Source organism: Caretta caretta, chromosome 16 (genome assembly GCF_965140235.1).
Source record: "Caretta caretta isolate rCarCar2 chromosome 16, rCarCar1.hap1, whole genome shotgun sequence".
NCBI classification, from domain to species: Eukaryota; Metazoa; Chordata; order Testudines; family Cheloniidae; genus Caretta; species Caretta caretta.
In genome coordinates this window covers 19,873,099-19,900,035 of record NC_134221.1, presented here as the reverse complement: position 1 = coordinate 19,900,035, position 26,937 = coordinate 19,873,099, and the positions used below count along the sequence as shown (strand labels likewise).

Below are 26,937 nucleotides of genomic sequence, written 5' to 3'. Positions count from 1 at the left end.
GTGCGAGTGCTATAGGGCATGGCTGCATTAAATGTTCCATAGATGGAGGGAGGCCCAAGACAATTGTTGGGAACAAAGGGGGTTTTGTTGTTTGTCACCAGGAAAAGACTGGGGCCTGATTCTCCCCTTCCTTGCCTCTTGCGGAATCGTTTTCCACTGTGCCACATGGGCGGGAAGTCGTGCCAGTGGTGTGAGTGCGTGCAGAGTCCGGATTTGGCGCCATGCTCTGCACTGGTGTGTACATGAGCCAAGGTGCAGGGTGGTGGAGAACTGGGCTCCAGGGAGCAGAGAGATGCAGATTAACAGCATCGCTATGAATTCTGAACGAAATCTTCTTGTGACGGGCAACGAACCCTCTACTTCCTCTCCGGCAACACTCTGCTGAGCTCCCGACGCGCCCTCTGACTGCTCTGGGTGACAGAGCAAGTTTCCAAAGGGTGGTCACTGTTTGGCTGTCTGGCCACTCGTGGGCGCCTGGGAAAGGAGCCTCCAACAAGCCCTTGCATTGACCTGCAGTGAGTGACATGCTTCAACATTTCAGGGCCTCACTCATCCCTGAAAGCTGTACAGGCATTTCCCTGTTTCCCAAGAGAAAAGGTGAGATGTTGCATGACTTTGTTGCAGGGGACAAAAGGGCTTTGATTTCACCTCCGGCCCAGGATGTAACCAAGCAGAGCCCTGCACATCCCTTGCTGATTTGGGGGTGGGGCAGATCGAGGGAGGAGAGGTGTGTGTAGAAAGGCAATTCCATTTCATGGAGGATTTTGATGTTTCAAATTTGCTTTCATTCCAATTAGGAATATAAACAGAAAAATGTAAAATTCTCTGTAAAAGGGGAAGCCCTGGGGTCTGAGATCATGGACCTGGAAATGACTCCGGGGCACGCTCTGCCTGGCTGCTTGGCCTGTGGCCACAGGACCTGGAAGTCCCTGCCCCTGGGACTGCAGACTCTGGAATCCTGGCTTCCCTGTAGCCTGGCAGGTGGGTTGCTGAAAGCCAGACAGAGGAACTGGCAGGACACCGGGCAGGTTTTGAAAGCCTGCCTGGCTTTCCTGAGACACTATCAAAATCAAACGGTCTCTGTGGAAGGTTTTGGTTTCGACGAACTGGGAAATGCGGATGAAAACCTGTTTGGTGCGACTTGTTCTAACCAGCTCTCGTCACCTCTGCTTCGGGGTTTCTATTCTTTGGAAGTGGGGCAGACACAACTTAGCACGCTGGCAATGGGATGTCTGACCCCACCCCCCCCCATGGCCTGTGTTCATAGCCAGATTCTGTATCTCACCGTCTCACTGTTCCCAGGCCCCTGTGGGTGAGGGGGAAAACACTGCATGTCACCAAACGGTGCCCTGCAATTCTTGGCTGGAAGGATGGCGCTTGCAGTGTGCGTGTTTTTGGAGAGCACAATGAAAACGGGCCCTCTGCATGCCAAAAACTAGTGTCAAAGTACCCCCAGAATAATTTATATCTAGCAATGCTGAATACATGGCATCTCTTACACCAATATCCTTCATGCATCAAACAGACCTTGTTTCTCCCCATACATGCAGTAACGTCTGGGGGCGGGGCTGTTGGTTAATTAAATATGACCTCATAAGGGCTGACACTTTTCTCTCGCGTTGATTATTTTATTTGCAACAGATTGAAAGAGGATCGCACAGCGGTGTGAGTGTGTTTCTTAAATGAAATTAGCCATCACTGTTTGCGTAGGGTGTTGATTTTGAAGGTGGAGCCTGGAGCTGAAATACCAGATGCCTTTCCAGAGGATTCACAGCACCCGAGCTGCAAACGCTTTCGTCCAGGCTCAGGCCCTGTGCTGCACGGGAGCGGAGCTGAGCGTGCTCAAAGCTAGTTTGGAATGCTGCAGCCGTACCAACCAGGCCATTGGCCTCATTTTGCAAAGCCGTCCTTTCACGTCTCTGTTCGTCAATTAATTAGCTCGTGTCCTCCGTTGTTTGCAGCACCTCATTAGAAGCTTCCTCCCTTTGGCAGATGTTTTTGTTTTGAATGGAGGTGGGAATTAACCTAGAAGTTTGAATTTGCTTCCTAGTTTTTTGGTTCCACGACAGAGTTGAATGTGGCTGAAAAGAGCCTGTGTGCCCATCTGAGACGCAATGTTTAGCCTCACAGCAGACCCAGCAGGGCAAGATGCCCCCATGTGGCGTGGCCAAGTTGCCTCAGTCCTGACCTAGTCTGTCTTCTAGTGTGATGGGGCTGGGTGTGTTTGATAATCCCAGCTGGTGGGCAGGCAGCCAGCTGTGATGGCTCCCACTGTATATATAACAGGGCTTGTCTATGTGGGGAAATTGACAGGCAGAACTGCACAGTGGCTGCTGGTTATTTGGAATCCCGATAAAGACCACTTTCGGTCATTAGCGACGCTTGCCGAAGATCCCGTCCCACTCGCTTTAACGTTAATGGGATTTGGATACTGGCAGCTGCCATGCAGCTTATTGGTAACCATTTGACATGCCAGTAGCTCCTGCTTCCCATGGCAAGCCCTGGCCACAGGCAGGTTTGCAGGGCTGCAGCCAGGGAAGGAAGTGCTGTGATGTGCTGAGCCTGGTGCCAGGACAGAGTGCAGCCAGGAGAGGGCAAGGAGAGGACCCATGCAACCCCCTGAATCCCCAGGACTCCCCTCCCCACTGCCACCTTCCTTGCCCACAGCCTTCCCTGCAGCGCTGGATGCCAGCCAGGGCTCCCCTGTTACGTCCTGTGCAGGCAGCGGGTCCCCGTGGGCCGCCCCACGCTGCTGTCTCAGGCACGGGCCTTTGGCTTACTGGAAACTTTTGGATAATAGCAGCATCTTGCTAGCAACCGAGAGGTTGCTAATAAGCTGCACTTGTATAATCACACTGCTGTGGCTCTGCCAGCCTAGCTCCCTGGGCCGACGGCTGTTCTGGAATAAGAGCGACCTCTTTTTTCCATGTTGCATTGGAAGCAGTTTAAGCAATGTGGGGGGAAAAAGTCACTTTATTCCAAAATAGCGTCCACATGGAGAGATGTATAATTAGAGCTCTGGAGTTCAGCTGATCCGTTTCCCCATCTAGACAGGATGATCGGAGCTGGGGCCTCAGGTACTTAGTGCTGTTCACTCCTCCTCCCTCCAGACCTGCCTCCCTGATACGACTCCCCCACATGCTGGTTCCCAAGTGAACGCAGGACTGGAGCTGAGCTGAGTCTGGAGGAAGACTGCGCTTCCCACCAGGGAGAGGCAGATTGGGTGGCTTGCTCCCCCTCCCCGCATCCAGAAACTGTCCCACACCCTGGCACCATTCCCCTAGCTCCCCAGTCCTCAAGGTCTCAAACCCCTGGAGATCGGCCAGTGCTGGAAGGGTTAAGCCTTTTGCAGGGCTAAAGAGAGAGGGGGAAGGGGAAGGTTGATAACTGAAACTAATATGCAAGGGAGTGAACTCGGGAGGGGCAGCAAATCTTAGGCCCATCAACCTTGCCACTGTCCCCTCCAAGCCCAAGGCTGGTGTTGGGCCGGGTTAGCATCCAAAGCCGGATTTCGTTTTCCCCTTTAATCTGAGCGCGTTTAGGACTGACTGAAAGCCATGCCGGTCTACGTGCCTAATTATCAGAGAACGGGAGAGTGGCTGCGTTAATCAGACGGCACTGTTTGTTTGAGGCTTTTATAGGTTATAATGACCTCATTCATCAACGGTGCCACGGATCGGGTTTCCAGGGTCAGGTTTGTTCCAAAGAGAAGGACAAAATGTTCTTTAAAAAAAAAAACTAAAAAAAAAACCACTTAATAAAAAAGTGACAGACTGAGGGGAGCGCGGGAGTGAGGGGGAATGAAAGGTGGGCCAGTGGCAAAGATCGGAGCTTTCCTTAACGAACTATGGCCTGCCAAGGAGGGACTTCACCGCACTTCTCGGGCATGTCCGAGAGGGGAGGTAAATACGGTCCTTTCTTTCAGTGACATGGCAATTTATGAAGCCTGGCTTCTTGCCCTCTTTTACCAGAAGCTGGGTGCGGTGTGACTGCGGGGTGGGGTTTACGGGTTTTCCAGGATGCTGAAGATTATCTGGCTACAGTTTACTGATACAGACCCATTTCTACTGTGGGGGGGAAAAAAGCCAGCATTTTTTCACCTGAGTTGGAAAATCTGGTATTGGTCCAATGTCTCTTCTCCCCCCAGCTCCCGCTCACGGGACAGCATTGACCCATTAGCCTAATCTTTATTTTCCTGCTCGCTGCAGCTTTCCTGATTGGATACAGCATTCTTCTTCACCTCCTGTTAAAGCAGAAATTGTAGCTTCCCTAGAGGTTGTGTTTAAAAAGCTGCCACGTTCTACCCCAGATGTAGCTGCATTTCGGCAGTGGATGAAATGATCACCTAACCTAGGCCTGAGTTAGGACTTTCAGTGAAGCCTCAAACCAGATGAATTTTGACAACCCACCCCTGGGTTTTTCCTTTGCTGCAGAGGTTTTGCAGAGCTGTATTCCTCTGTGGAATAGATGCATATTTGTCTTTGTAGCTCTCTGTGTATCTGCACCCATGGAAACAACTATAGTGACGTGGGCTGTCACTAAAAGGTGTATTTGTGCTGTGTAAGGATGAGCTTTCACTTCAAGAGAGTCAAGGACACGCTCAGATTTGTTAGGGTAAATGTTAATGATGCCACAGCATGAGTGCCTTTTCAGTGACTCTGTGTGACAATAGTTGCGTGTATATAATAAGAGAGGAAAGATGGCCTTGTAGTTAAGGCACAGGAATTAGAAGACAGACTCCTGGGTTCTGTCCCTGCCTCTTGGGGGATGTCTACTCTGCAACTAGACACCCATGGCTGGCCCGTGCGTGCCAGCGGGCTCGGGCTAAGGGGCTGTCGAGTTGTGGTGTAGACATTCAGGTTTGAGCTGCAGCTTGGACCTTCCCACCTTGCAGGGTCCTAGAACCCAGGCTCCAGTTCGAGCCTGAACATCCACAATGTAATTAAGCTGCCCCTTAGCCCGAGCCTCATGAGCCCAGTCAGCAGGCACGAGCCAGCCAGGGGTTTTAATTGCAGTGTAGCCATAGCCTGAGACTAACTCCTTCCCTGTGAGAATTTGCTGAAGTCACTGATGCACAGGGGAGGTTAATCATGCTCCTCGGCTTCGCAAGGGAGCAGTGAGGCTCAGTTAATGGTTGCAAGGCACTTCAGTGGGTGCCTCTGATGGTCCCAATGTGTAATAAAAGCATGGTTACCATTAATAGCAGCAATTCACAGCAAGGGAAACAGACAGAGGAAAATGTGTGTCTGTACCAGGAAGCAGGCAAAACGTAGAACTGATGCTCAGTTTGACATTGGGACAAGTCATGCTTTTTGGGGTCAGTAAATCTTGTGGTGAGAAGCTCTTTGAACACCCCAACCCTTTCCATTTCAGAGCATGGGGAAGGTTATTTGGTGGCTCTTTATTCATGTGGATGCTAAAATCAGCAGATGGTGAAGGGAGAGCATTGTTAGAAATATTCTACCTGTTTGAAGTCAATTGAATTGCTTTCTAGATTCCTCTGGCAGTTTCTCACTTATGGTCTCCATGAATCTGGGCCTAGAACTGAAACACAGCCCGCTGTATTGTCAAACTACAGACTTTTTCTGCTGGTTATTTTCACGTCTAATTAATGGGCATCGCATTATGTTTGGAAAAGGCTCACATCTGATCCGTCTCTTCTGCTGTTTTGGCTCCTCTTGCTGGGTTCCTTGTGATCTAATTAATATTCCTTGAACAATTGGCTGTGTGGAGACAAAGCTGGAGGCCAGAGGAGCGGGATGGCGGCTGTAAAAGTCTTGTGAAATCAGCGACCTTGTCATACAACCCAAACATGCCGAGCTTAAAGCAACAAACAAAAACAAGCCAGAGGAACAAAGACGGAGCAAATAAATGGGCTCTAGTCATTCCTCTGAGCAGGGGTATGTGGGCCTGAATGCAGCAGAACTGGAAAACAAAGGGTTTTGCAGTACTTCTGCTCAGGAGAGGTTGGCACTTCTATTTTAATTTAGGGAACCAAGATTTCATAGGCTTTAAGATCAGAAGAGACCATTAGATCATCTGGTCTGGCCTCCAGCATAACAGGGTTTTGAGAGTTTCACCCAGTTACCGCTAGGCTGAGGAACCAGTTTGGAGAAATGTAACTGACCAGGCCCATTGCCCAAAACTCCCCCACTGAATTGCTAGGGGTTGGGCAAGCGCAGAGAGCTTCATCTTCTGTTTTCACTGATGCCTTTAGACTTTGAGTCTCTTCCCAGAGTCTGGGCCCATACCACAATTTCACCCCCCCAGAGAGGGAGAGTCTCCCTCACAAAATCGGTGAGTGTCGGGGAAAGGGAAAGGCCATGAATCTCCCTAGAGAACCTGTTCTCATGAGATTTCTGACACGAGGGCTTGGACCTGTCCCCCCTGAGTAAATAACACGTAGAACTTGCTAGAGCCCATTACACCTATAGGCTTCAAAGCCTTGTACAAAGGAGAAGGAGTCTCCTCGTCCTCAATGAGGAGCGGGAGAAACTGAGGCACGGAGCAGTGACATGACTTGCCTGAGGTCACAGAGTGAGGCAGGGGTAGAGGCAGCAATAGGAACCAGGTCCACTGAACCGTGCTGCCTCTGCTTTAAGCGGTACGAGGTTTGCATTTGATTTCAGAGGTCTCAGGATGGAGGCTTCTATGCCATCCACACTTGTCGGGGCTCATCCCAGACGAACCTTCTGAGATTGGCCCATCACCAGTTTTGAGATGGCTCTGTGCAGGATCCTGTCCTTCCTGCCCTTACCCCACCTTCTCTGCTTCTTGGGCCAAGAGGTTGAGCCTTCTTTCCATATCCGGCTGCCTTGCGTTGCACTTTGCATCCCCGGGGCAGCAGTGACTCATGTTCTGGCTGCGCCTACTGGCTCTGTTTAAGTGAGGCAGTTATTCTGTCTTCCCACGGTGGCAGGTGTGGGAGTTACCACCCAGCCAGCTGGATCTGGGCTGGAACAGAATTTGTTCACTCAAAGAACGTCAGAAAGCCGTGGAAAATTTAGAGGCCAATCAGCACACAGCTGTGGCCCATGTGACATCCTCAGGGCTATACAGGTAGTATATATGTTGTGTGGATACGGCCCACGTAGCTCATAGAGACCAGGATAGGTGGCTCACAATGGAACATGGGTTGAGAACCGCGGATTTAGAGACTGGCATTGCAATGGCCGTGTGCAGACAGAGCAGGCGTTCTGATAGGAGCTCACACGCAGCCTCCCCACCAGAACCTGTTTTATTATGAATGAGAAGAGCAGCCAGGACATCCCCTCCCCTCTCCAGTCCCCCATCCTCGTTTCCAGCAGGCCTAGGGGATTATGGTCCAGGGGATAGGGCACCAGATTGGGAGTAGGAAGGCTCCGGTTTATGCCTGGTTCTGCTCCTGACCTGCTATGTGACTTTAAGCAAGTCACTTCCCGTTTCTGTGCCTCGGTTTCCCCATCTATAATGGGGAGCTGCCTTACCCACCTTTGTAAAGCACTTCGAGCTCTATGCATGAAATGATACTGCATCTGATTAGTTTCTGCCTGGGGTTCAGGTAGGTCGTTTTGGTATCACCTAGGAGAATTCAGTGCCTCATGGACATGTGTTCACACCTGGCACCTCTTTGGCACTTTCAGCAGAGTGACTGAGGGCAGAACAGGCCTTGGAAACCACGTGCCCCGTTCACTCCTGGAAGATGATGGGCCTCGTAGAAGCAGGCTGGGGAAATGGGGCCAGGCGGGAAACCTTCTACCCAGGGTAGAGGGGCTTCTACCCAAGGTAGGACGCCTGCTATGAAGCCAAAGAGCCTCTTGTGATGGGAGGGGCAAGTTAAGAGCCTGTTACTGGCAGGTTTTTGCTTCTTGGAGAAAATGAAGGGAACCTGCTGTGCAAATAGCAAGGGGAAGCCAAGGCAGCTGCCAACAATGGAAACCATTGTCCTGTGCTGGGATGGGATCCAGAGAGCAGGAGGCATAAACAGGCCAATGTATGCTTGCTGCTCCCGTTAGAGGGTGGGGGTGGGGGTGGGGTGTCACTGCTCGGAGGCGGAGAGAGATGGCTCCCCGGGCAAGGGCACAGCTCGTTCGGAGCCTCGTTTTTCAGGCTCTGCTCTAAATAGTAAGACAGGCCTTAGCGCATGGCATTTCGCAGGCATTACGCAATCCCTGCAGCATGGCTGCGAGGAAGGTGAGTTTGATCTCTCTGCAGGCCGAGGCACGGAAGGGTTAAATGATTCACCCAAGGCCACGGAGGGGAGTCATTTTCAGAGAGAGATTAAAACTTGTGAGGTTGTGGCTCCTAGATCTGTGCTCAGACCACTAGGCTATGCTTCCCGCAAGTCTCCCCCTTCCCCTCCCCCCCCACGGTTTCGCTCAGGTCTCTTTGGTACATGAAACAGAGCTCCTGCTCTCGCTCCCCTCAGCTCCTCAGCAGTGGTTCTCTCCCTTGTGGAAATTGGCATGGATCTGGGGAAACCTGCCAGCTGGGCAGAGGGATGGGAAGGGAAGGGGGTTGGTCATGTCAAAAGGGGGTGGAGATGCTAGACAGAAGGCAGAGACCTGTCTCTGCCAGCCAGCTAGCAGGCTGGAATTTTTCAGTGCATCCCTTAAGTGAAAGCTGCTCCAGGACTGTTTGTGCTTTCACGCCCAGCAGCAAGTCAGCCTGAATCCACTTCACTTGACAGCAGCAGCGTTATGGTTGGGAAGCAGAGCAGGGGACCAGCATGTGACAGCTTGGCCTCTTGGAGAGCATTATCGCTTGTCTCCTTGCATGATTTCCTCATCCATACCATCGCTTAGTCCAGCGAGATTGCATTGGTAGGGCTGAGGGCCTGGACAGGAATACCAGGGGCCACTGCCCACAATTATTGAAGGGCCAGGTGATCAGTGAGTGTTTAGAGCCTGGTGTTGCAGGGAGGTCACATGCAAACAGGGTAGCTGATCTGTTCTGCACAGGGAAGCCCTGGGAGGCCCAGCAGAGGATGCTGCAGATGAGGATGGATGAGCATGTGGAGAGCTGTGCAGAGCAATGTCCTGTCCAGGGCCCGTCTGCCCCTAGCCTGACAGCTGTTCAGAATGCCTGGAAAGCAAAGCCTGCTCATGGTGGCCTCTTGTAGCTGTCTGGGTGGCGTCTGGTCCCGAATGCTGAACTGTGCAGAACTGGAGTTTGTGTGTCACTAATAAGAAAGCAACCAGTCTGTCTGGGGATTCCCACTTTCCTCCGCTGCCCTGTTGCGAGCTTCCTTACAGACTGGTTTCCCTTCAGCCCATTTCAAGGGCAGGTAGCAAATAGCTTCAGCGGGGCGGCAGACCCATTCCTGCAGTTCAGACAGAGTAAGATAAATTGCAGGGATTCAAGATGGCACCGCTGCAAAAAAACCAATCACCTTTTCCCAAGAGCTTTGGAGAGATTTTAACCCTTTCCTACTAGCCCTCACTTGAGGAAAGCCTCCGCCTCTTCTAGCAAACCCAGCTGCCCAAGGATCATTCACATTTCCTGACTACCCTCCCAGCACTGTCAGTCTTAGGTGCTTGATGTTACGCAGCTACCGCTATACTTAGCTACATAAGTGGCCTGGTTTTTGGAAGTGCTGCTCGGCCACAGCTCATCTGTGGCCATGCAACTGTCTGCGCCTTACGCTGCTCTGACACTGGTGAAACTTCCTTGATTTCACCAGAGTTACTTCTGATTGATCCAAGCATGAGGGAGAACACACACTGGTCTGGTTTCTGGTGATCAAACAGCTGTTTACTAGATATTTAGATTGGGCGATCTTATTTATACTGTGAGCTCTTGAGGGCAGGGAACCGCTCCCCCGCACCTTCCAGTAAAGCACTGGCCCCCTAGCGATGCAGGAATACTACCGTCTCATTACCCGGCTGTTAAACCACAAGCCTATTCTTCATACTCCTGGGGGATTAAGCCTCTAGCTAAAGCCATTCAGATGTCAGTTGTTTGGGATGCGCAGTTGAGAGTGGCACCAATTCTGTCTGAATGCCATTTAAAAATACGTACCCTGTGTTTCAGAATACTTGATTCCCTTTCTAGCCTACTTCATAACTAGCTCCAGTTGCCTCTCTTCTTAAGCAAATCTCCTTTCTGGGATAAGTGTATAGTCCAGCAAGTCTTGTTTAGGTCACAGCAGAAGGCAATGAGCTAATTAAACCAATGTGTTTGTTTTTCTAGATGTCAGAGGAGATTGCTCAGCTTGTCTTCTGCTGTCAGGGATTGGTGCATCTAAGAGAATGATGAGCCAGGATGATGCCTTTTCTGGCGTCCCATGGCACATGCATGTACATATGGCCGGAGATGCCAGATGACGCCTCCTATGGCATCCCATGGCACCTTTGATGAACCCTTCCAAACTTTTAATTTTGGGAGAGGCTAATAATTGTGGGGATATTTAATCCCTCATAAAAGTTTCTGTATTACCTTTGAACTGGAGGAGTCCATCTTTAGATGGTAGCACGAGAGCCCTGTTACCATTTACACCTGCTTCTTGGTATATGCTGTATTCGGTTCAAAGTTGCACGTTCAGTAAGCAGTTGCCTTGTCCAGCCAAGGGCATGGGAAATGGCCATGGTTGTGATGTTCTTAGCTGAAATACACAGCACCGTTAAATGTAAGAACACACCCACCAGGCCAGGTGCCTGGGGCTGAGGGGAGAGGATGAATGATTCTTTCTCACACATACAGAATGACACCGCCCTACAAGAGATGCACAGGGTCCCACTATCAAGAGCTTGAAGCACCTAGCCATGATTTGGGGTGGTTGTTTTGTTTTTTGTGTTGTGTTTGTTATAGTAAAGAAAAAATAATTGATGTAAAGAGAAATTCCCACAACGGATTAGTCCAGTCTCGCGGTGACCTGGAGAAATACTCCCTGTGGAATGTTCTGCAGGAGGTTAGGTTGCTTGCATCTTCTCAAGGGTTTTATAGCTGCAAGGTAAATATCTGTCCTGGGGAGATCATCATCTGAGATTCTGGCCTTTGTGCATCCCCTGTCTGTAGTGTAAATCCCTCTCTCCCGAAGCCTGCATTGTATGTAGCATTAGCACTGATCTGTGGAAAGGATTTGTTCGTTGGCGTTTCACCCAGGAGGTGTGCTCCACTCTGCAACTGACAGGTTATAACCAGGGCTACACTAGAAACTTTTGCTGGTATAGTAATGTCGCTTAGTGGTGTGATTTTTATTTATTTTTGGTGGGGGGTGGGGCAACATTTTCAATCCAGCAAAAGGCCTAGCACAGTTATGCACAAAAGTGGCTTTGCCGGTTTGGCTTATTTCGCTCACCAAACTGGTGTAAGCTATGTCAGCAAAAGGACTTCTTAGCTGGTGTAAACTGCATCTATGCTAGGAGGTTTTGCCTGTGTAGGCATACTGGCAAACCTTTTCTAGTGTAGGCCTGGCCTATGTGATCTTGGGCAAATCATTTCAACAGCTCCCCACGCCTTGCTGTTCCCATCTGTAAAAGGGGCATAACAAGAAAGTGCTCTGAGGTCTGCGGGTGACAAGCGCTATGTACATGCAAGCCCATAATGTCTGCAAAGCACCTCGAGACCCTTGAATAGAGGGCTCTAAACTATCTCCATCTAAGTACTTTTATGGCCCCATTACTACAGTATCTGAATGCTTGAGTACTGCAGAGGGCATTTTGTCTCCAGGACTTTTTTGCTTCCTCTTTGATGGGAAAGTTTAATACGGCAGAGAAGGGGATAATGCTGTATCACTCAAAGGGTTTTATAAAGACGACTTGATGACTGAGGTCTCTCCTTTATCATCTCAGTGAACAGAGTAAGGCCAGATCCTCAGATGGTGTTAATTGTTATGATTCCATTGACTTCAGTGCTAGCTACACTGGTTTATGCGAGCAGAAGGGCTGGCCCTCAGGACAGCTGTAACTTGCTTGGCACAGCAAGTGGGAGTTCCCCGGGGTGGGTAGCACTGATGACCCCCCCACGGGGGGGAGCCCGCAGTCTGACACCGCTACCCACCTCCCATCATGCACTAGTGTGGGATGCAGGGGGAGGGATAGCTCAGTGGTGTGAGCATTGGCCTGCTAAACCCAGGGTTGTGAGTTCAATCCTTGAGGGGGCCATTTAGGATCTAGGGCAAAAACTGGGGATTAGTCCTGCTTTGAGCAGGGGGTTGGACTAGATGACCTCCTGAGGTCCCTTCCAACCCTGATAGTCTATGACTCTATTTCAGAGTAGCAGCCGCGTTAGTCTGTATCAGCAAAAAGAAAAGGAGTACTTATGGCACCTTAGAGACTAACCAATTTATTTGAGCATAAGCTTTCGTGAGCTACAGCTCACTTCATCGGATGCATATGACTCTACGATGCTTCTATGCTTCAAGGTGGATCCTCGGAGTCAAACAGCAGCCCTGTTCAGTTATTGAGCTCTCTCTCGCACGCCACCCCATTAGCAGCTGATTCCTTCTCATCAGGTTGACGTCTTTGTGAAGAAAGCAGCTCTGATCCTTGGCCAGACAGTGCCCGGTTAATAAGAGGCCTGTGTTACTAACGCACGGCAGTGCATGTGAAATGCCAGCACCAGGAGTATGGGTCGGGGCCTCTTTTCAGGGACTGGTGTTGTGGGCATTGGATGAGGAACTGCAGGGACTATGAGAGGCCTGAGCCAGCCGCTGTTTGCTGTGCCCTCCCTGCATCCGTCTGGAGGACACAGCTGCCTCCGCTGTGCTTGTTTAGCTGCCTCAGAAGGTCGGTCCGTCCGCCCCGCCCGCCTGCCCGTGTTCATTACAGCAGGTCTCTGCTTAGCTGAGTCTCAGCTCCTTTTTGGTCTATTGTTTCTTTCCACAAGCTGATCATGGCAGTGTAAGAAGTTCTAAGCTCTCCTGCAGCAGGCCCAGGGGCTGCCTGTTCCTCCCAGGGCCCCGAGGTTACCTTACTGTCTCCCTGCTATCCTGGGGAGCCCCAAAGAGGACGCCCCCCATTTCAGATGAGAGCTAAGGGTCTCTTCCCCTGAGTCCAGCGCTGCTGCTCCTTGAATGGCCCCTGGGCTCGCTCTTGATCAACCAAAGCAAACCCTCCCACCCCCACCCTCTGGGGCCACTCACCACGGGCCTAACAATTCTCTCTGTCAGGCAGGATCCTGGAGCACTGCTACAGCCAGGCCCCTGGCCCAGTCCAGAGGCGAGTCTCTTGGACGCTTTTAAGGTTCCAGATGGACTCGGATCCAGCTCCTGATTCCCCTACCGTTCCAGGCTTGGACTCCATCCTGACTCTATTTTTGGCCATGCAAAATTGTTAGGGGCTTGGCTGGAGTCCTGTTTCCGGAACCAAACCCCCCAGCCTAGGTTTTGCGGTTGGGCTGTTCTGGTTCACGAATTCCCTCGAGTTTCAGAGTGCTTTGCCAACAAGCCTCCACTGTCTCCCGCAGCCCTGTCTGGGAGCCAGATGTCTCCGCTTTACAGATGGGGAAACAGAGGCACAGGGCTTTACCCAAATGCACATGAGTCAGAGCACAGAGTCCCTCTAGCCCAATGCACAGAGTCCCTCTAGCCTACCACTGTGCCGCTGTGCCCCCTGCCCACCTGCGCACCCTGGTTCCCAGTGCCTTGCTCTGACCACTAAAGACGTGCAGCCTCCCAAAAGAGTATTTGCTCCTTCTTGAACTGCTTCCTTGAAAACCTCGATGGAAAAGCCATGCATGATAGGGCAGCCGGGGGGTTGTAGGGGCAGTTCTGTAGGAAAGTCTCTCTTGGTGGCTTATCTGCAAGGAAAGAGAAACCGGATCCTTAACGAACACCTGAGTCCATTAGAAATGGAATCATTTCATACCTGAGGCCAGTGGCTTTTCTGAAGAGCCTCATTCTTTGGCTTCTGTGCAGGTCAGATGTGCTTTCCACAGGGGATGATGTGTCTGTGATCTCACTGGCTCAGAGGAGGCTTTCCCATCTCAATTCCCGCCTGTCCCATGTGGACATTAAAGATCTCACAGCAGTGTGGAAAGGCAGGGTTTGCCCTGTCCAGTATTTCCCAACCCTCCCCCCCCCCATCACGGAGGTGGCTGGCTTCCCGGAGCGCACAAGCTGCTGAGCTCTGATGGGCTCCCAGCGGCCATGTACCTGTGAAATATTATTAATGCTATTCTGAGCCAGTTGTCCGTCCAGCTGTCAGACAGGCTGCTGGAGGGTGTAGAACTAGGGTGACAACATTGTGGTGCATCTCCTGCCAAATCAAGCTGCTGAGAAGCTGCTCGGTTGAGAAGTGCGATTTTTGTGGCTGTATATTTATTCTGTTTATCGTAAAGGAACAGTTTTGTCATGGGGGGGAAACCCCTCAAAGCTGTTGTCGTGGGGAGTTTTCGGGTAACATTCAGGATCTGATATTGACTTAGCTGTGTGCTGTTCTTTATGTCAGTGAATACAGCTCTTCAGAGCTAGGCAGCACAAACACATTGGAAGCCTGTCTTCCCAGCAGAAACTGGCCAGATACCTGATGTTCCCAGCCGGATTAGTTGAGGAAAGGGCCCAGAATGCAGAGTCCTGGAATTCAACATTTGAGGAGAGTCCAACTAGACTTGGGAAGCAGCCAGATTTGATCCTGGCCCTTATCCATGGGCTGATTTCATGCTTCTTGTCACTACTTCCTTATCCACTGGATTTTGAGCTGTATTTTTCCTAGCCTAGTGCAGCCCCCAAACACTGGTACACGCACCCTGAAATGTCTTTTCTGCCTGGGTAGGGAAAATATCCAGTTCTCGTGTTTGTAACTCTGTGTACGCCAAGTCCAGCAGCTGGCTTTGGGGAGTCAACTTTTGCTGGGTTCTCTGAACATCGTGGGCTCCAGCACACTCATGATTTATTTCCTGTAGCAGACAGAGACCACGCTGGAGATCGGGGCCCCTTTGTGCTGGGCACTGCACAGACCCAGAGGGAGCGACAGTCCCTTCCCTGAAGTGCTCACAGTCCAAAAAAGGTGGGAGGAGAAAGAGAATATTGATCATCCTCACTAGACAGGCTGGGAACTGAGGCCCAGAGAGATTGGCCGAAGGTTACTCAAGGCATATTTGCTAGCACCAGGCACAGAACCCTTCGGAGGCTCAGTCCAGCACTGTCCCCTCTGCAGATGGTTTAACCAGAGCCAGTCATGTTCTGCCTGAAGCCACTGAGCCGCCACTCTCTCACTGCACCTTCTCCCCGCACACTCAGCCACTGAAGTGCCAGGAGATCCCAGGATTCCTCTCCTCCCCCAACCCTTGCAGCCATTACCACGTCAAACGGGGAAATCCCCAAAGTCACGATCCCATGGTTACAGGTACTTTAGCCATCCCTTCAAGAGACAGGGGTTTAGTGGCCTTGGCCAGCAGTTCGGTTTCTGTGTTGTGAGGCCTGTCAGCACCCGGTCACTGTAAATAACCAGTATTTGTGTAGTGCTATCTCACGGCAGCAGTGCTTGAGAAAGCAAGTGCCAGCCTTTGTGAGCCACGGGGAGGTGTGTTGTTAATATGAGAGGTCAAGTGGATTTACAGCAGCCGAACTCATTATGTGTTTGAAGACTAATTAAAGCCCTAACTGAGCTGCTGCTCCTGCTGCAGGCTCCCGCCCCCACCCACCGCTGTGCTCGCCCCCACCCGCTTTGAAGAGGTTGCTGTAATGATGGAGTATTAGCTTGACACAGATTTCCCTGGTTAGGTGTCAGTAGAAGAGATCAGAGCCGCGCTGCGTGCATGCCAATCACTAGACCACGTCTCAGCGTGCACTTCTGACCCCTCGAAGCCGAGACTACTTTTACAGGGCCTGTTTTGTGTGTGGTTTTTCAAAAACTTGGGGTTCATGATCTCGCCCACAGAATCCCTTGAATCCCTTTTACCCCTTTTAGTCTTTCAATTAACCTCATCGGGCTTTGGATCGGGCCCCGAGGGAGAGAGAAATGGCTCCTGAAAGAGTGAGCGTTGAAGGGTGCCGAGGGCCAAAGCCAACAGCTGTCGTGTTTTGTTTTCATCTGTGGAGACGCTGTAGGGCAGCTCTTGTGCTCAGGGTGGCACTGGATCAAGCCACTGAGCCAGCCACGTGAGCCAGAGAGAGGGAGGGCAAAAGAACATCCTAGCCCTGTAGCCTTTAGAGACTGGATTTCTGTGGAGTTTTGCTGTCAGGTTTCATCTGGTGCAGCCTTCCCACAGGGGCCCGGCATGTCCCTGTCCCACAAATAGAACTGCTGCTCGTTACTTTTCTAGAGGGGGCTTTGATTTGTCTTTAACAGGGATGGAGGAGGCAGCTCCCCGAGGGTGGGGGAGCCTAGGAGTCATCAAAGCACATGTCATCTCACGGAGAGCTCCTTAAACAGCTCCCCGAGTCACCACTACACGCGTTCTGCGGGATCTTATCAAAGCCTTACATCTCCGAGGTGCCAGTCAGGTACTGGCCCTGCAGTCCCAGCCGCCGCTCACCTCGCGGGGGCACAGCAACTCCGGGTGCGGCTGGGTTACAGGTGGGGTGTCTCACCGCCACGGTTAGGAAAATCCCTGTTAACGGGTGGTGGTGAAGAGAGGTTTCCCCTCCTGGTCGTTTCACGTCTTATTTCGTATTGAGCTACTACCACGGCAACCGCGCATCACCGGTGACTCCAGTCTCGCGAGCCAAGCGAGTCCGGGCCCGGCTGCTGGGAGACGTCCCTGGGAAATGCCGGTGCCTCGGGAAGCAGTGCTGGTTATTGCTCTTTCCTTCCGAGTCAGTGCCGACCCCTTCCCTTCAGCATGCCGCCTCCCCAGCTCGTTGTGATTAAATGGCGCTGTACGAAGGGAAGAGCGGGAGAGGACGGCGGGTGGGGCTTGTTTCCACCAGGAAGCAGAGTGCCTCATTCTTGTCGTCTTTATAATGTGTTCCTCTTTTTCTTGCCTTCCATATATTGCACGCTTGAGAGAGCGCTTTGAACCAGCGCAGCCGTGGCTCGGGGTGACCTGCAGTGCTGCCGGGTTGTTCAATGGCCGTTGTGGCAGCAACTGACACGGCTGCAAGGTGGACACAGGGGTTGTGCCTCATTTTCATGAAAAGCGTCTTGGGAAGAATCTTGACCTTCCCATAGAAACAGGGCAGGTGCGACCTCAGCTGAATGTTTCAATTGAAGACCCAAATCACACATCCTTCGTGCCGCACTGTGGTATAAACCCAACGTCTCACTCCATAGCCTCTTGCCCAGGGTGGAAAGCATGGCATGTGCATGACCTACATGCTAAACAAGCCTTATAATGAAAAAGGGACACTCTTTGGATTGAGAAGCAGTGGGATGAAACCTTGGCACTGAAGGGGGTAGTTAAAGGGTGCTTCCTGTTTGGCTGGCCTTTTTGCCAGAGTAAAGAGTGTCCATGGCACGTTACCAGTGGAATTTGCCAGCACAGCTTTCGGTGTGCCCATAAATGCTTCCCTCTGTCACTGAGCGCTGATGAGATGGAAGAAGGCCTTCTCTGTGCAGAGCCACAGCCCCCTACAGGTGTGTGCTTTCTCCCCATTCTCCACCTGTTGTTCAGGATCCTACAGCAAGCACCACATAAACGCCAGTCTCCATCTGTAGGGGTAGGTGGAATGAGGGAACCTTACCTGGTCACAGTTGTAATGTTACTCCACCAGCAATATGGCTGGGCCAACGAAACTGCTAACCTGAAATGGCTGCATTGGCTGTACCATTGGTATGGCTGTACCATGTATAGAGATGGGCTAAGGAGCTGCCATTCACGCTGGAGGCTGAATCCTTACTGATGTCCAGCCTCTTTGGTGGTGATCTTGTGAGATGTGACCTCAGGATTTGCCTGCCACCTTGGACTTTATTGGCATCTGGCCTGGAGAACTGGTAACTTCTGGCTTTGACTGTTACCCCAACCCAAAACTGCAGTGGCAGGCTTGATCCAGGGTTTTGGATCCAACCTTAGTGTTCAGATTTGGGGTTCTGATTTGGGGCTCTCTCTCTCTTGCTGATAAAATCAGAGTCCCTGGTCCTGCAGACTGATTGACATGTATGGATCTGTACGTCCTATTCTGGGTGGAACACATCACAGATCCCCGGCTGCACAGATTAGGTTGTTGGGTCAGGGCTGTAGACCGCTTCCGTGTTCCATGCTAGCAGAGAACCTCACATATTCTACTCTTCCCCCTTTCCCCTCTGCATCCACAGCTCACATGTGGTTGGAGTTTGATCCCTTGATCCAAACTGACCCTTTTAGTTTTGTTTCTAGGACACATTGAAAGCCAAGAGGTGGGGCCTGTTCCTTGTGTGTGGTTCAGCTGCGACCTATGATGGTGAAACTCTGGTGAAATCAATTGCTGTAGCGTCAGCAACAGGGTACAGCAGACAGGGCGTTGGGGTGGGGAACTGGGGCACCAGTGTTCTATTCCTGGCTCTGACACCGACCCGCTGTGTGATCCTGGACAAGTGACTTCCCCTCTCTCTTGTCTATTTGGAGTGTAAAACTGGGACTCTCTCGCTGTGTGTATGCACAGTGCCTACCCCTATATAGGCTGCCCACAGTAGTTGTACAAATAAATAGTACAACTGGACCATTGGAGCTGAAATCTTACGAGACAACTCGGAACTCACTGAATGTGAATCCTAGCCTTGAGCCTCCTCCAACCTGAACTGTAACATGAACTTAATCCAGACTGAAAAATCCCCTCTTCAGGACGTCTCTGTATATCTGGAGTATACAAAAATACAGCAAATCTTGAGCCGTTCATGATACTGTCAGTATTTCCTTGTATGTCATGTGTGCTTCCTTAATCACACACACGTTCTATTAAATCCCATTCTCCACAGGGAAGTATGTGAATCAATATGTTTCCTGGAAGATGAGCAGAGAATAAAACGCTTGCAATCTTGTTTGAGAGTCAAATTCCGAGCAAAGTGGGTCTCTCGTAATGGTCCCAATTTATGCATGTGAGTACTCCCAGGAGTAAAGTTAATCTTAGCGAACCAGGCAGACCTGCCCACATGTGCAGAGTGGCTCACAACATGCGTAAAGTTACTCATGTGTAAATATTTACAGAACTGGGGCCTCTCTCTTTTTTGGTTGGACACAAATGCAATAAAAAGCCTTTTAAAATCAAATAATTTATCTTTTCCAAGTGTCTTCTTCTAAAGTCCATCTCCACATTTAGAGTATTTCACTGCAGAAAACCCAGCACTGGAAATCCCGTTCAACATCAATGAGTGGCAAATTAAAACCCCAGATGTGGTCATTCAGTTTAGACCTAATGTTTTACAAAATTAGAAAGCTTTCCATAAAATACATGTCTGTCAATGTCCCACGTATGCATATAAATATATTGCCCCTTTCAAACACAAACAGAGCACGCTTTGAAAGGCTTGTGTGAAGGTTGTTAGTTGTGGCCAGCAAAGGGCAAATAGCAACAGCATGAAGTGCCGCGGCGTCTCGAAGTACCAGAGGGATGAGTTGCAGCAGCTTGAACTACTCCCATCCTGGGTTCCACCCACCCAGATCTGCCAATGCCCATCATTACCTGCATTATCTTGGGTGAGTCACTGAACCTCCTAGGTCTCACTTTCCCAGCTATCTTATGGGGCCAATATCCACCTTCACAAAGTGCTTTCATAGCCGTGTGCAGAAGGCGCTGGAGCAGGGCAAGCGTGCATTTGTTGTTAAACAGCTCCTCTGGCTTCTCCCGTCAATAGACAAAGACGTACCGTGATTCTGACCTGTTAATGTTACTTCAACGAGACTGGAGAGTATCTAGCGGAAGCGTGCGTTCCAGTGTGTCACATTGGATTCCTGCACTGCAGACGTGGGTCAGACCCCTTCTCCTTCACGGCCTCATGCAAAGTCACCAAGAGGCCGACGGGCCAGATGCTGAGCAGTGAAGTTCCTGCTATCCGATGAGGGGAGCCATTCCCAAAGCCTGCCCTGGACACTGGAGAGGAAAAAGGCAGGATTTTCCAGTTCAGTCAGTTCTGGTAAACAACTGAATCCAGGGCCTGCAAAGCTGGAACCTACTTGCCATAATTCAGTCACTCCAGGAAACAGGAGAGCTTTTAACTCTCCCTAAGGTGGTGGGGGCTGTGAAGAGTAATGTATAAATATAGGGAAATACAGAATGTGTGTATGAGAGAGAGGTCGGCATGGGTGTTCAATATAGGTAGATATGGGGGGCTGACTGTGGGAGGGAGAGAGAGGCAAAGAGGTAAGAACAGGGGTGTTTGTAGATATGAGGTGGTTTAAAAGAGAGGGGGTGTATTTATGCGTATAGCTCAAATATGTGCATAGAGAGAATGTCTCTCTGTGCTTATCATTTTATGAAGGCCCTCATGTCTGCCTGCTTTAAGATCAGGTGGTGGTGGACTTACCTGGTTTTATAAAATGAAAAAAACAAAATGTGAAAAACATTTAACGTGGCCCAAATTGTCAAGCCAGAGAGATTCTGATTGGTTAATCGAGCTATTTAGCTCATAAGGCGGATATATTTTAAAAAAAATATTTTAAAAAAAAACAACCCATGACCTTGAGTATCAAAAAAAAAAAAAAAAACCCAAACCCAGATTCTAAAAAAAAAAAAAAAAAAAAAAAAAAGCCATGAATACAGTCAGTCAGGTTGCTCAGCTGATGTTCACAAAAAGGTTTCAACTTGCTAGATTAAAGACCTCTGCAAACTGTAAAGACAGAGAGAGCATTTAGAAATGCCCCTGAGGTTTTCCGTTAGTCTGCAATGGGCTTCGTAAACATGCCAATAAATACAGGGGAGAAGAAAAAAAACTACAGAGTAACAGACACAGGTTTTCAGTTGCTCAATTTTTTGCATCCAGGGCTGCTGCTGCTGATCAGTGGAGGAAAGAGAGAGTAAGAGAGTGTCATTTTCTTGCTGAATATTAGGCTGTTACAAATATCTCTGGGGAAAAATAATCTGGTGGAGGTTGTGGGGACGGGACTGAGTGCACCCTGAAGTTACTTTGGAGCCATCTGAAATGATGCCCTGGTCCGTAATAGAAAATTAGCTGGATTCACATTTTCCCAGTGGTTAGGTGAGTATGGAAGTCTCTCTGCTATTCTTGAGGCTGAGGGTGATACAAAGATTAAAGGCACCACAATCTGGTCTTGGTTGCACCCCTGAGTAATGTGGAGAAACTCCAATGAGCTCCATGGAGTTACTCCAAATTTAGGGCCAGCTTCTGAGACCTTTACTCACACTGAGTAGTGTGAATGGGGCTGCTTGCAGAGTAAGGTATTACTCAATGGAAGTGTGGCAAAATTGTCGTAACTGAGTTCAGAATTTGGCCCCATAACTGATTTTAATTTCTCTCCCAGGTAAATAGATACAGAGTCTGCCTGTTTGTTTGGAAGCTGTATTTGTTAACTCTTAACTTCTCCCTCAGATGAATTTGAAATCCTAGTGGCAATAAAGGAAGAACACACTGCCACAACTGAAAAAACAAATTGTTGTGTTACGCCCCAATTACTGGGAAGGTCTCCGCTGAATACATATATTAAAGTAACAAAGGAAAGGTACGTTTGTCAGATCAAAGATTAATGGTTCTATCTGCAACGGTTTAATGCTATTGCAAATACACTCAAGCACGGAGGATGTGGTGTATAATTAACGACTCTTTAGGCTGTTAGGAATTATTTCTATTTATCTTATAAGACACACTGCTCTTTGTTTTCACCGTGATGCACGCTTGCTTTAGAGCACTGGACTTCACCTCTCAGAGGCATTGCTTCTGCAAGAACAAAATGCGGAAACTGCTTTAAATGTTTATAATGATCTTGGTTCCAAACCCCTCGCTGCACATAATGGAGGAGGCTGTAGCTTACTTCAAGGAAAGTTCAGTGCCTTGAGCAGCTTTCAGGTAGCTGTGGAGATTTGTGGGCACCTTTATTGAGTGGTTCTTAACACCACCGCCCCTCCCCCACACCAGCCTTCTATTTCCCAACTCACATATGGACTCCCTGTTTATACAGATGCACCCAGAGAGAGTATCTCTAGGAGCAGAAATAATAGTCCTGTCCAGATTCTCTCAGAGTCTCGCTGATACCTAGAGGGTGCAAAGCACTCCTGGATATCAGGGAGCAACCTTCACAGCAGATGCAGAAGAAAGATTATTCTGAAATGAATGTTGTACGAACAATGCCTTTTGTTTTTAATGGGAGGTTCCTGGAAGGTAACTCTTGGAACTGGGATGGGAGGAGCACACTTCGATTTGGGGCGGGGGAGCCTGGGTGGTACTGCCTCTCCCCTCCGTTCTGTCAGCGCCCGAAGATGACTTGTGAGAAGGCAGAGAGTGTGGCTTGGTGGTCAGAGCTGGGAGTGAGCATTCCTGGGTCTGCCAGGCCCTTGCTGTGTGACCTTCGGTTCGGCTCTGTCTAGGCTCCAAGGGACAGTGATGTCCTGGGGCAGGGAGCAAGGAGGGGCTTGGGCTGTGTTTGCAAAATGCTTTAAAATGACTAGATGACAGGGGCTATGTAGACAGTGGGCCAAACTCTCTGATGGTATAGATTGGTCAATGCCCTTGGTGTCAGTGGAGCTGTCAGTTTACGCCAATGAGAATTTGACCCGAGCATGTATTTACTTGGTCCCTGTTCATGTTCTGAGTGCAAATGCTGCGACTGGTGATTAATGCTTTCAGATACTGAGGCACTGCAAAGTCTCTCAGCAAAAGTAGGCAGGGATGGAAGCAAACACTGCAAAAGCCAATTAGCCCTACCCGAGTTGCTCAGAGTAACAGAGGCCCTTCTTCCCATCTGCCCAAAAGCTGGGCGAGCTCTGTGGCTGAACCCTGGCCAACTGCCTGACTTCCGGGACAGAGTCCTGTTTTGCTGAGCGAGCGCCAGCTGAGAAACTGGCCTTGCCTTTGCAGCTGTGGCAAGGTGACAGATTTCCCTGTTGGAGGGACATGGTGGTTGCCTCGGTGGTTACTCTTTGCTTTGAAGCCTAACCAAAAAATCCTTTTCTCTAGAGAAATTTAATTTCCCAATTCCACAAACTGTTCCAATTCAGCAAAGTCCATCAGTCTGTGCTCAATTTTAAGCATGAGTTGAATTCCTGTTGACTTTAATATGACTTTAGCATATGCTTAAAACTAAGCAGGTGTTGCCAAGCTTTGCTGAATAGAGATGGACTTAAACATGTGTGTCAGTGTCTTGCTGAACTGGGGCTTTAGGACTGTAATAATCTAAGTATTTTAGGCTGACAGGACAGGGTTTAGGGGTGGTGCAATTAGATATAGGTTAGTCAAATGAAATTACCATACACTAGACCACATTTTATTACAGTGCTGGTCACAACAAGAGTTATCTGGACTTTGTCCTCTCATCATATGGAAACCGTGCACTGAGTGTGCCCAAGAGACATTCAGCCCAGCTCCTTCCAGAATAGCTAGAGGGAAGCTCAGGCTTGGTGCACCTAGAATAGCTGAGACTTGCAGACCATGAGGGTCCCAGTGTGAGCCCTGGTCCTGGTTACACACAGGCTCGCAGTGCAGCTGGACTCAGCTTGGGGCTGTTGTTTACTGTAGAAGCGTAATGCTGCTATGCTTCCCCACAATTATCTAGCCCTCCTGCTGCCATTTAGCCTGTCTATTACAGGCATTAGTTGCATTTTGTCTTAAACTGGAGTGTAAATTCTTTGAGTCTGGGAATGTACCTTGCTCTCTGCTTTGTGCAATCCCCAGTGCAATGGCACCTCAATCCTGATCCGGGTACCTGGGCATGATGGTAATACAGATATCTGAGATTATTAATGGGCATTGCTGTGGGAAATCAGAATAGTTTTGCTCTTGGTGAATTTGCTGTCACAACCATCAAAGCTCTGGCGTTTCCATTCTCAGGAATTGGCATGGCTTTTGTTTTCCAAGCCTGAAAACTTCCAGGTAAAACTGGTCCCAAACCTCTAAATTTAGCATCTCTGCCACCTGAAATCACTGAATGTTGCATGGTTCCCACCCAAACCTAGACTCCTGAGAAGAGGGGAGAGCCGGAAGGGTTGGGGGAGGACTTGTGCCAGGAGTTTTCCCAGCCAGGATGATTATGGCATAATGAGGGATGCTGCATGTATCTAATTGGAAGTGCAGAGGCAAGAGGAAGTATGTTAGAGAGAGAGAGACGGAAAGTTTGGGGAGTCAGAATCTAAATCTAGAACTCTACAGTTAGAATCTAAATCCATTTTCATCCGTTATATTCTTGATGTAATTGTTTAATAAAACGAATTTGCTGGAAACTCAGACACTCTCTTCAGTGTTGCCAGCTCTCATGATTTTATTGTCAATCTTGAGGTACGTGGTGTATTTTCCTGATGCTCCAGCTCCTGGAGTCATGTTAGCTTGTAAGTCTATCAGCTTTCATTTACGTTTCTAGCCTTCATGGTTGTGGACAGAAGCTTGAAGATGTGACCCAGGCATGTCCCAAAGGTTCAAAACCAGATGGCAAAGAAACAGAACCCCAAACATATTATTTGGTTAAATCTCATGTTTTTTTAAGTCAATCTCATGATTTTGGGGGGGGAAACTTTTGATTTTATTCTTTTTTTTAATGTTTGCGGTTGGCAACACTGCTACAGAGCACCTGGCTCAGATTCTAGGCTTGTAGCACTATGCTGGCATGGTGTCCAGGTTGGCATCGTGTGACTCTAGCTGTTACTAACTGAACTGCGATAGTGGTTTGAAAAAACAAACGAACAAAAGGGAACAAAACATGTTCTGAATCTCAAGGACAGCCCGGCTGCAACATCCTGTCCTGTTGACTTTGTATCACTCCAGTTAACAGGAGCTGGGGTCTGCTGTGGATTGAATTTTATCTGCATGACATTAATACCGACAATAGGTGACAGCCACTTGCATAAAGTCTGTGTTGTTGTTTTTCAGGAGCCAGGCCTAAGAGAATCCAAAGGAACAGCATGGACAGTTTAGACCTCTTGAAGTTCCCCTCTGAAAAGGTAAGCAGAGGTGTCTGTGAGAGGAGGCAGGGAGGCGGGACAACCAAATTCACATTGGCTGGCCTAGGAGATTAAATATCAGCAGGACTCTATGATGGTTTATTGGATGACTTCATCTGCAGGGACATATGCAATTAGTAGATATCACTAGAGTCGCTGGGATTAACCAAGGACGGTTTCTAGGGAGCCTGGAGGAGAGGAACAGCTGATCGAGCTAAAAAAGGCACCTAATTGAAATTTGACAAACCAATGGCTACACTTTTTGGAAAACAATCCTTCCTGGAGAAGACCAGAGTTAACTTTAGACCCCATTGGCTCTCGGTGGCCAATCTCAGTCCGTTTTACTCTGGGACAGGGCTGTCTTCAGGGTGAATGTGGAATGAGAGGCCAAAGGCAGGAGCCTTCTCATTACCACAGGGTTTTGCTCTGTTAGTGCACTGAGGCTTTCCTGCCAGTGGCTTCTTCAGAGGAAATGTGGGGTCCAGGCATGTTTCTTCTCTGCTGTGTCTCTCTCTCGTGCTTAGGCTCGTGTCTGAGCCAGCTGGGAGACGCTGAAACCTCCCATCTTCGGGAAAAATTTAATTTTCCTGTGAAACCTTCCCCAGGCCATTGCCTTTCTTCTTGGGATTCTGCTGGCAATTATTGCCTTTGTCACGGGGTCAGGCCATTCCCTTGCCTTGTGGAGATTTCCCAGGCCAGCAGCAGTCTCCTTTGCTTTGAATGTAATCTGCAGTAGTGATTACCATCTAGATAGCCCTTTCCATCCATAGATCTCTGGTGTGTCAGAATTATCACCCCCTCCTCTTTATAGATGGGGAAACTGAGGCACAGCGCGGGGCTGTGGCTCACCCAAGGTTGCAGAGCGAGTCACGGGTCAGGTAGGCCTAGCAAGCAAAGACCAGATTTCCAAAGCTACTTAGGCGCCTAAAGATGTAGATGGGTGCCTAGTGGAGTTTTACACAAGTGCCTAACTCCCACTGGCTTTCAGTGGAAATCAGGTACCTAACCTGCTATGGGGCTTTTGTAAATTCTGCTCGAGTCCATCCGTGGGTGCTGGAGCTGGGGGTTCTACCATACCCCCTGGCTTGAAGTGGTTTACAGTGGGTGCAGTGGCTCTCAGCACCCCCACTATGAAAACTGTTCCAGCACCCCTGTGTCCATCTGCTCCTAAACATCTTTGTAAATCTGACCCCAGACCTCTCGAGTCCCCGACATGATAGCTGCCCCTTTAATTCACCCAGCCACTGACCGGGACACATCCAGCTCTGGAGCTGGACTGGCATGAATGGTGCCAGCCTCCGCCAGCGCGGCATCCAGACTGCTGTTCTGACTCAGGAGCAGTGACGCCCAGGCCGCGGCGCTGAGATCAGAGAGGCGTCTGAATGAGCATCCGAGGGATAGTTAGTGCTGAGTAACCTGATGGCCTTGGGGATTCTCTCGCTGATGTGTGGCTTGCTGCGGGCTTCAGTGTAATAGCTGAGCCCTCAGGCAGGATTATGAGCTTCCAGAGATCTTGCTGGGAGGCTGGAGTAAACGGGAGCTGTCAGCAGGCAGCAGCTGAGTTCTCCCATTCTCCTTTAAGTGGCCCTTGAGGAGAGAGTGTATTTTGGTCTCTTCCTGGCAGCCTCTTCAGCTGCATTGTCCCTTCCGCTCTTCAGCCCACTTGATGGGAATGTGATTATAGCCCAGGAGGGGGGCATCCGCTCTGAGCTCCCAGTGGGGGAAGCGTGATCGGATTAAAGCTCACATCTCTGTCTCATCTCTTCAATCTCTCCAGCCCCTTTTCCACCCCATTGCCTAATTCTCTTGCCCTTTCCTGCGTCAATCCCTCCATCACTTTCACAGATTCATAGATGTCAACGCCCAAAGAGATCATCTAGTCTGATCTCCTGTATAACGCGGGCCTTAAATTTCAGTTACCCCTGTGGGAGACCATATCAAAAGCTTTGCTAAAGTCAAGATATGTATGCTGGAGGACGATAGCAGCAAAAGCGCTCCGTACTGCAGCTGACGTTCCAGCTGAACCAGCAAGTGCTAAGGCTGAATATGGTTCTTGGAGC

At 49.7% G+C, this 26,937-nt stretch overlaps 1 protein-coding gene across 7 annotated transcripts in view; it reads left to right on the top strand.

The window, feature by feature from the left end:
• GPSM1 (G protein signaling modulator 1) overlaps window positions 1-26,937 on the top strand; it is a 214,140-nt gene that overhangs the window by 141,179 nt on the left and 46,024 nt on the right. For all 7 annotated transcript variants that reach the window (XM_048822354.2, XM_048822352.2, XM_048822351.2 and 4 more), the window contains exon 10: window positions 24,807-24,877. In XM_048822354.2, the coding sequence (XP_048678311.1) occupies window positions 24,807-24,877 (71 nt within the window). The remainder of the gene's footprint in view (window positions 1-24,806; window positions 24,878-26,937) is intronic.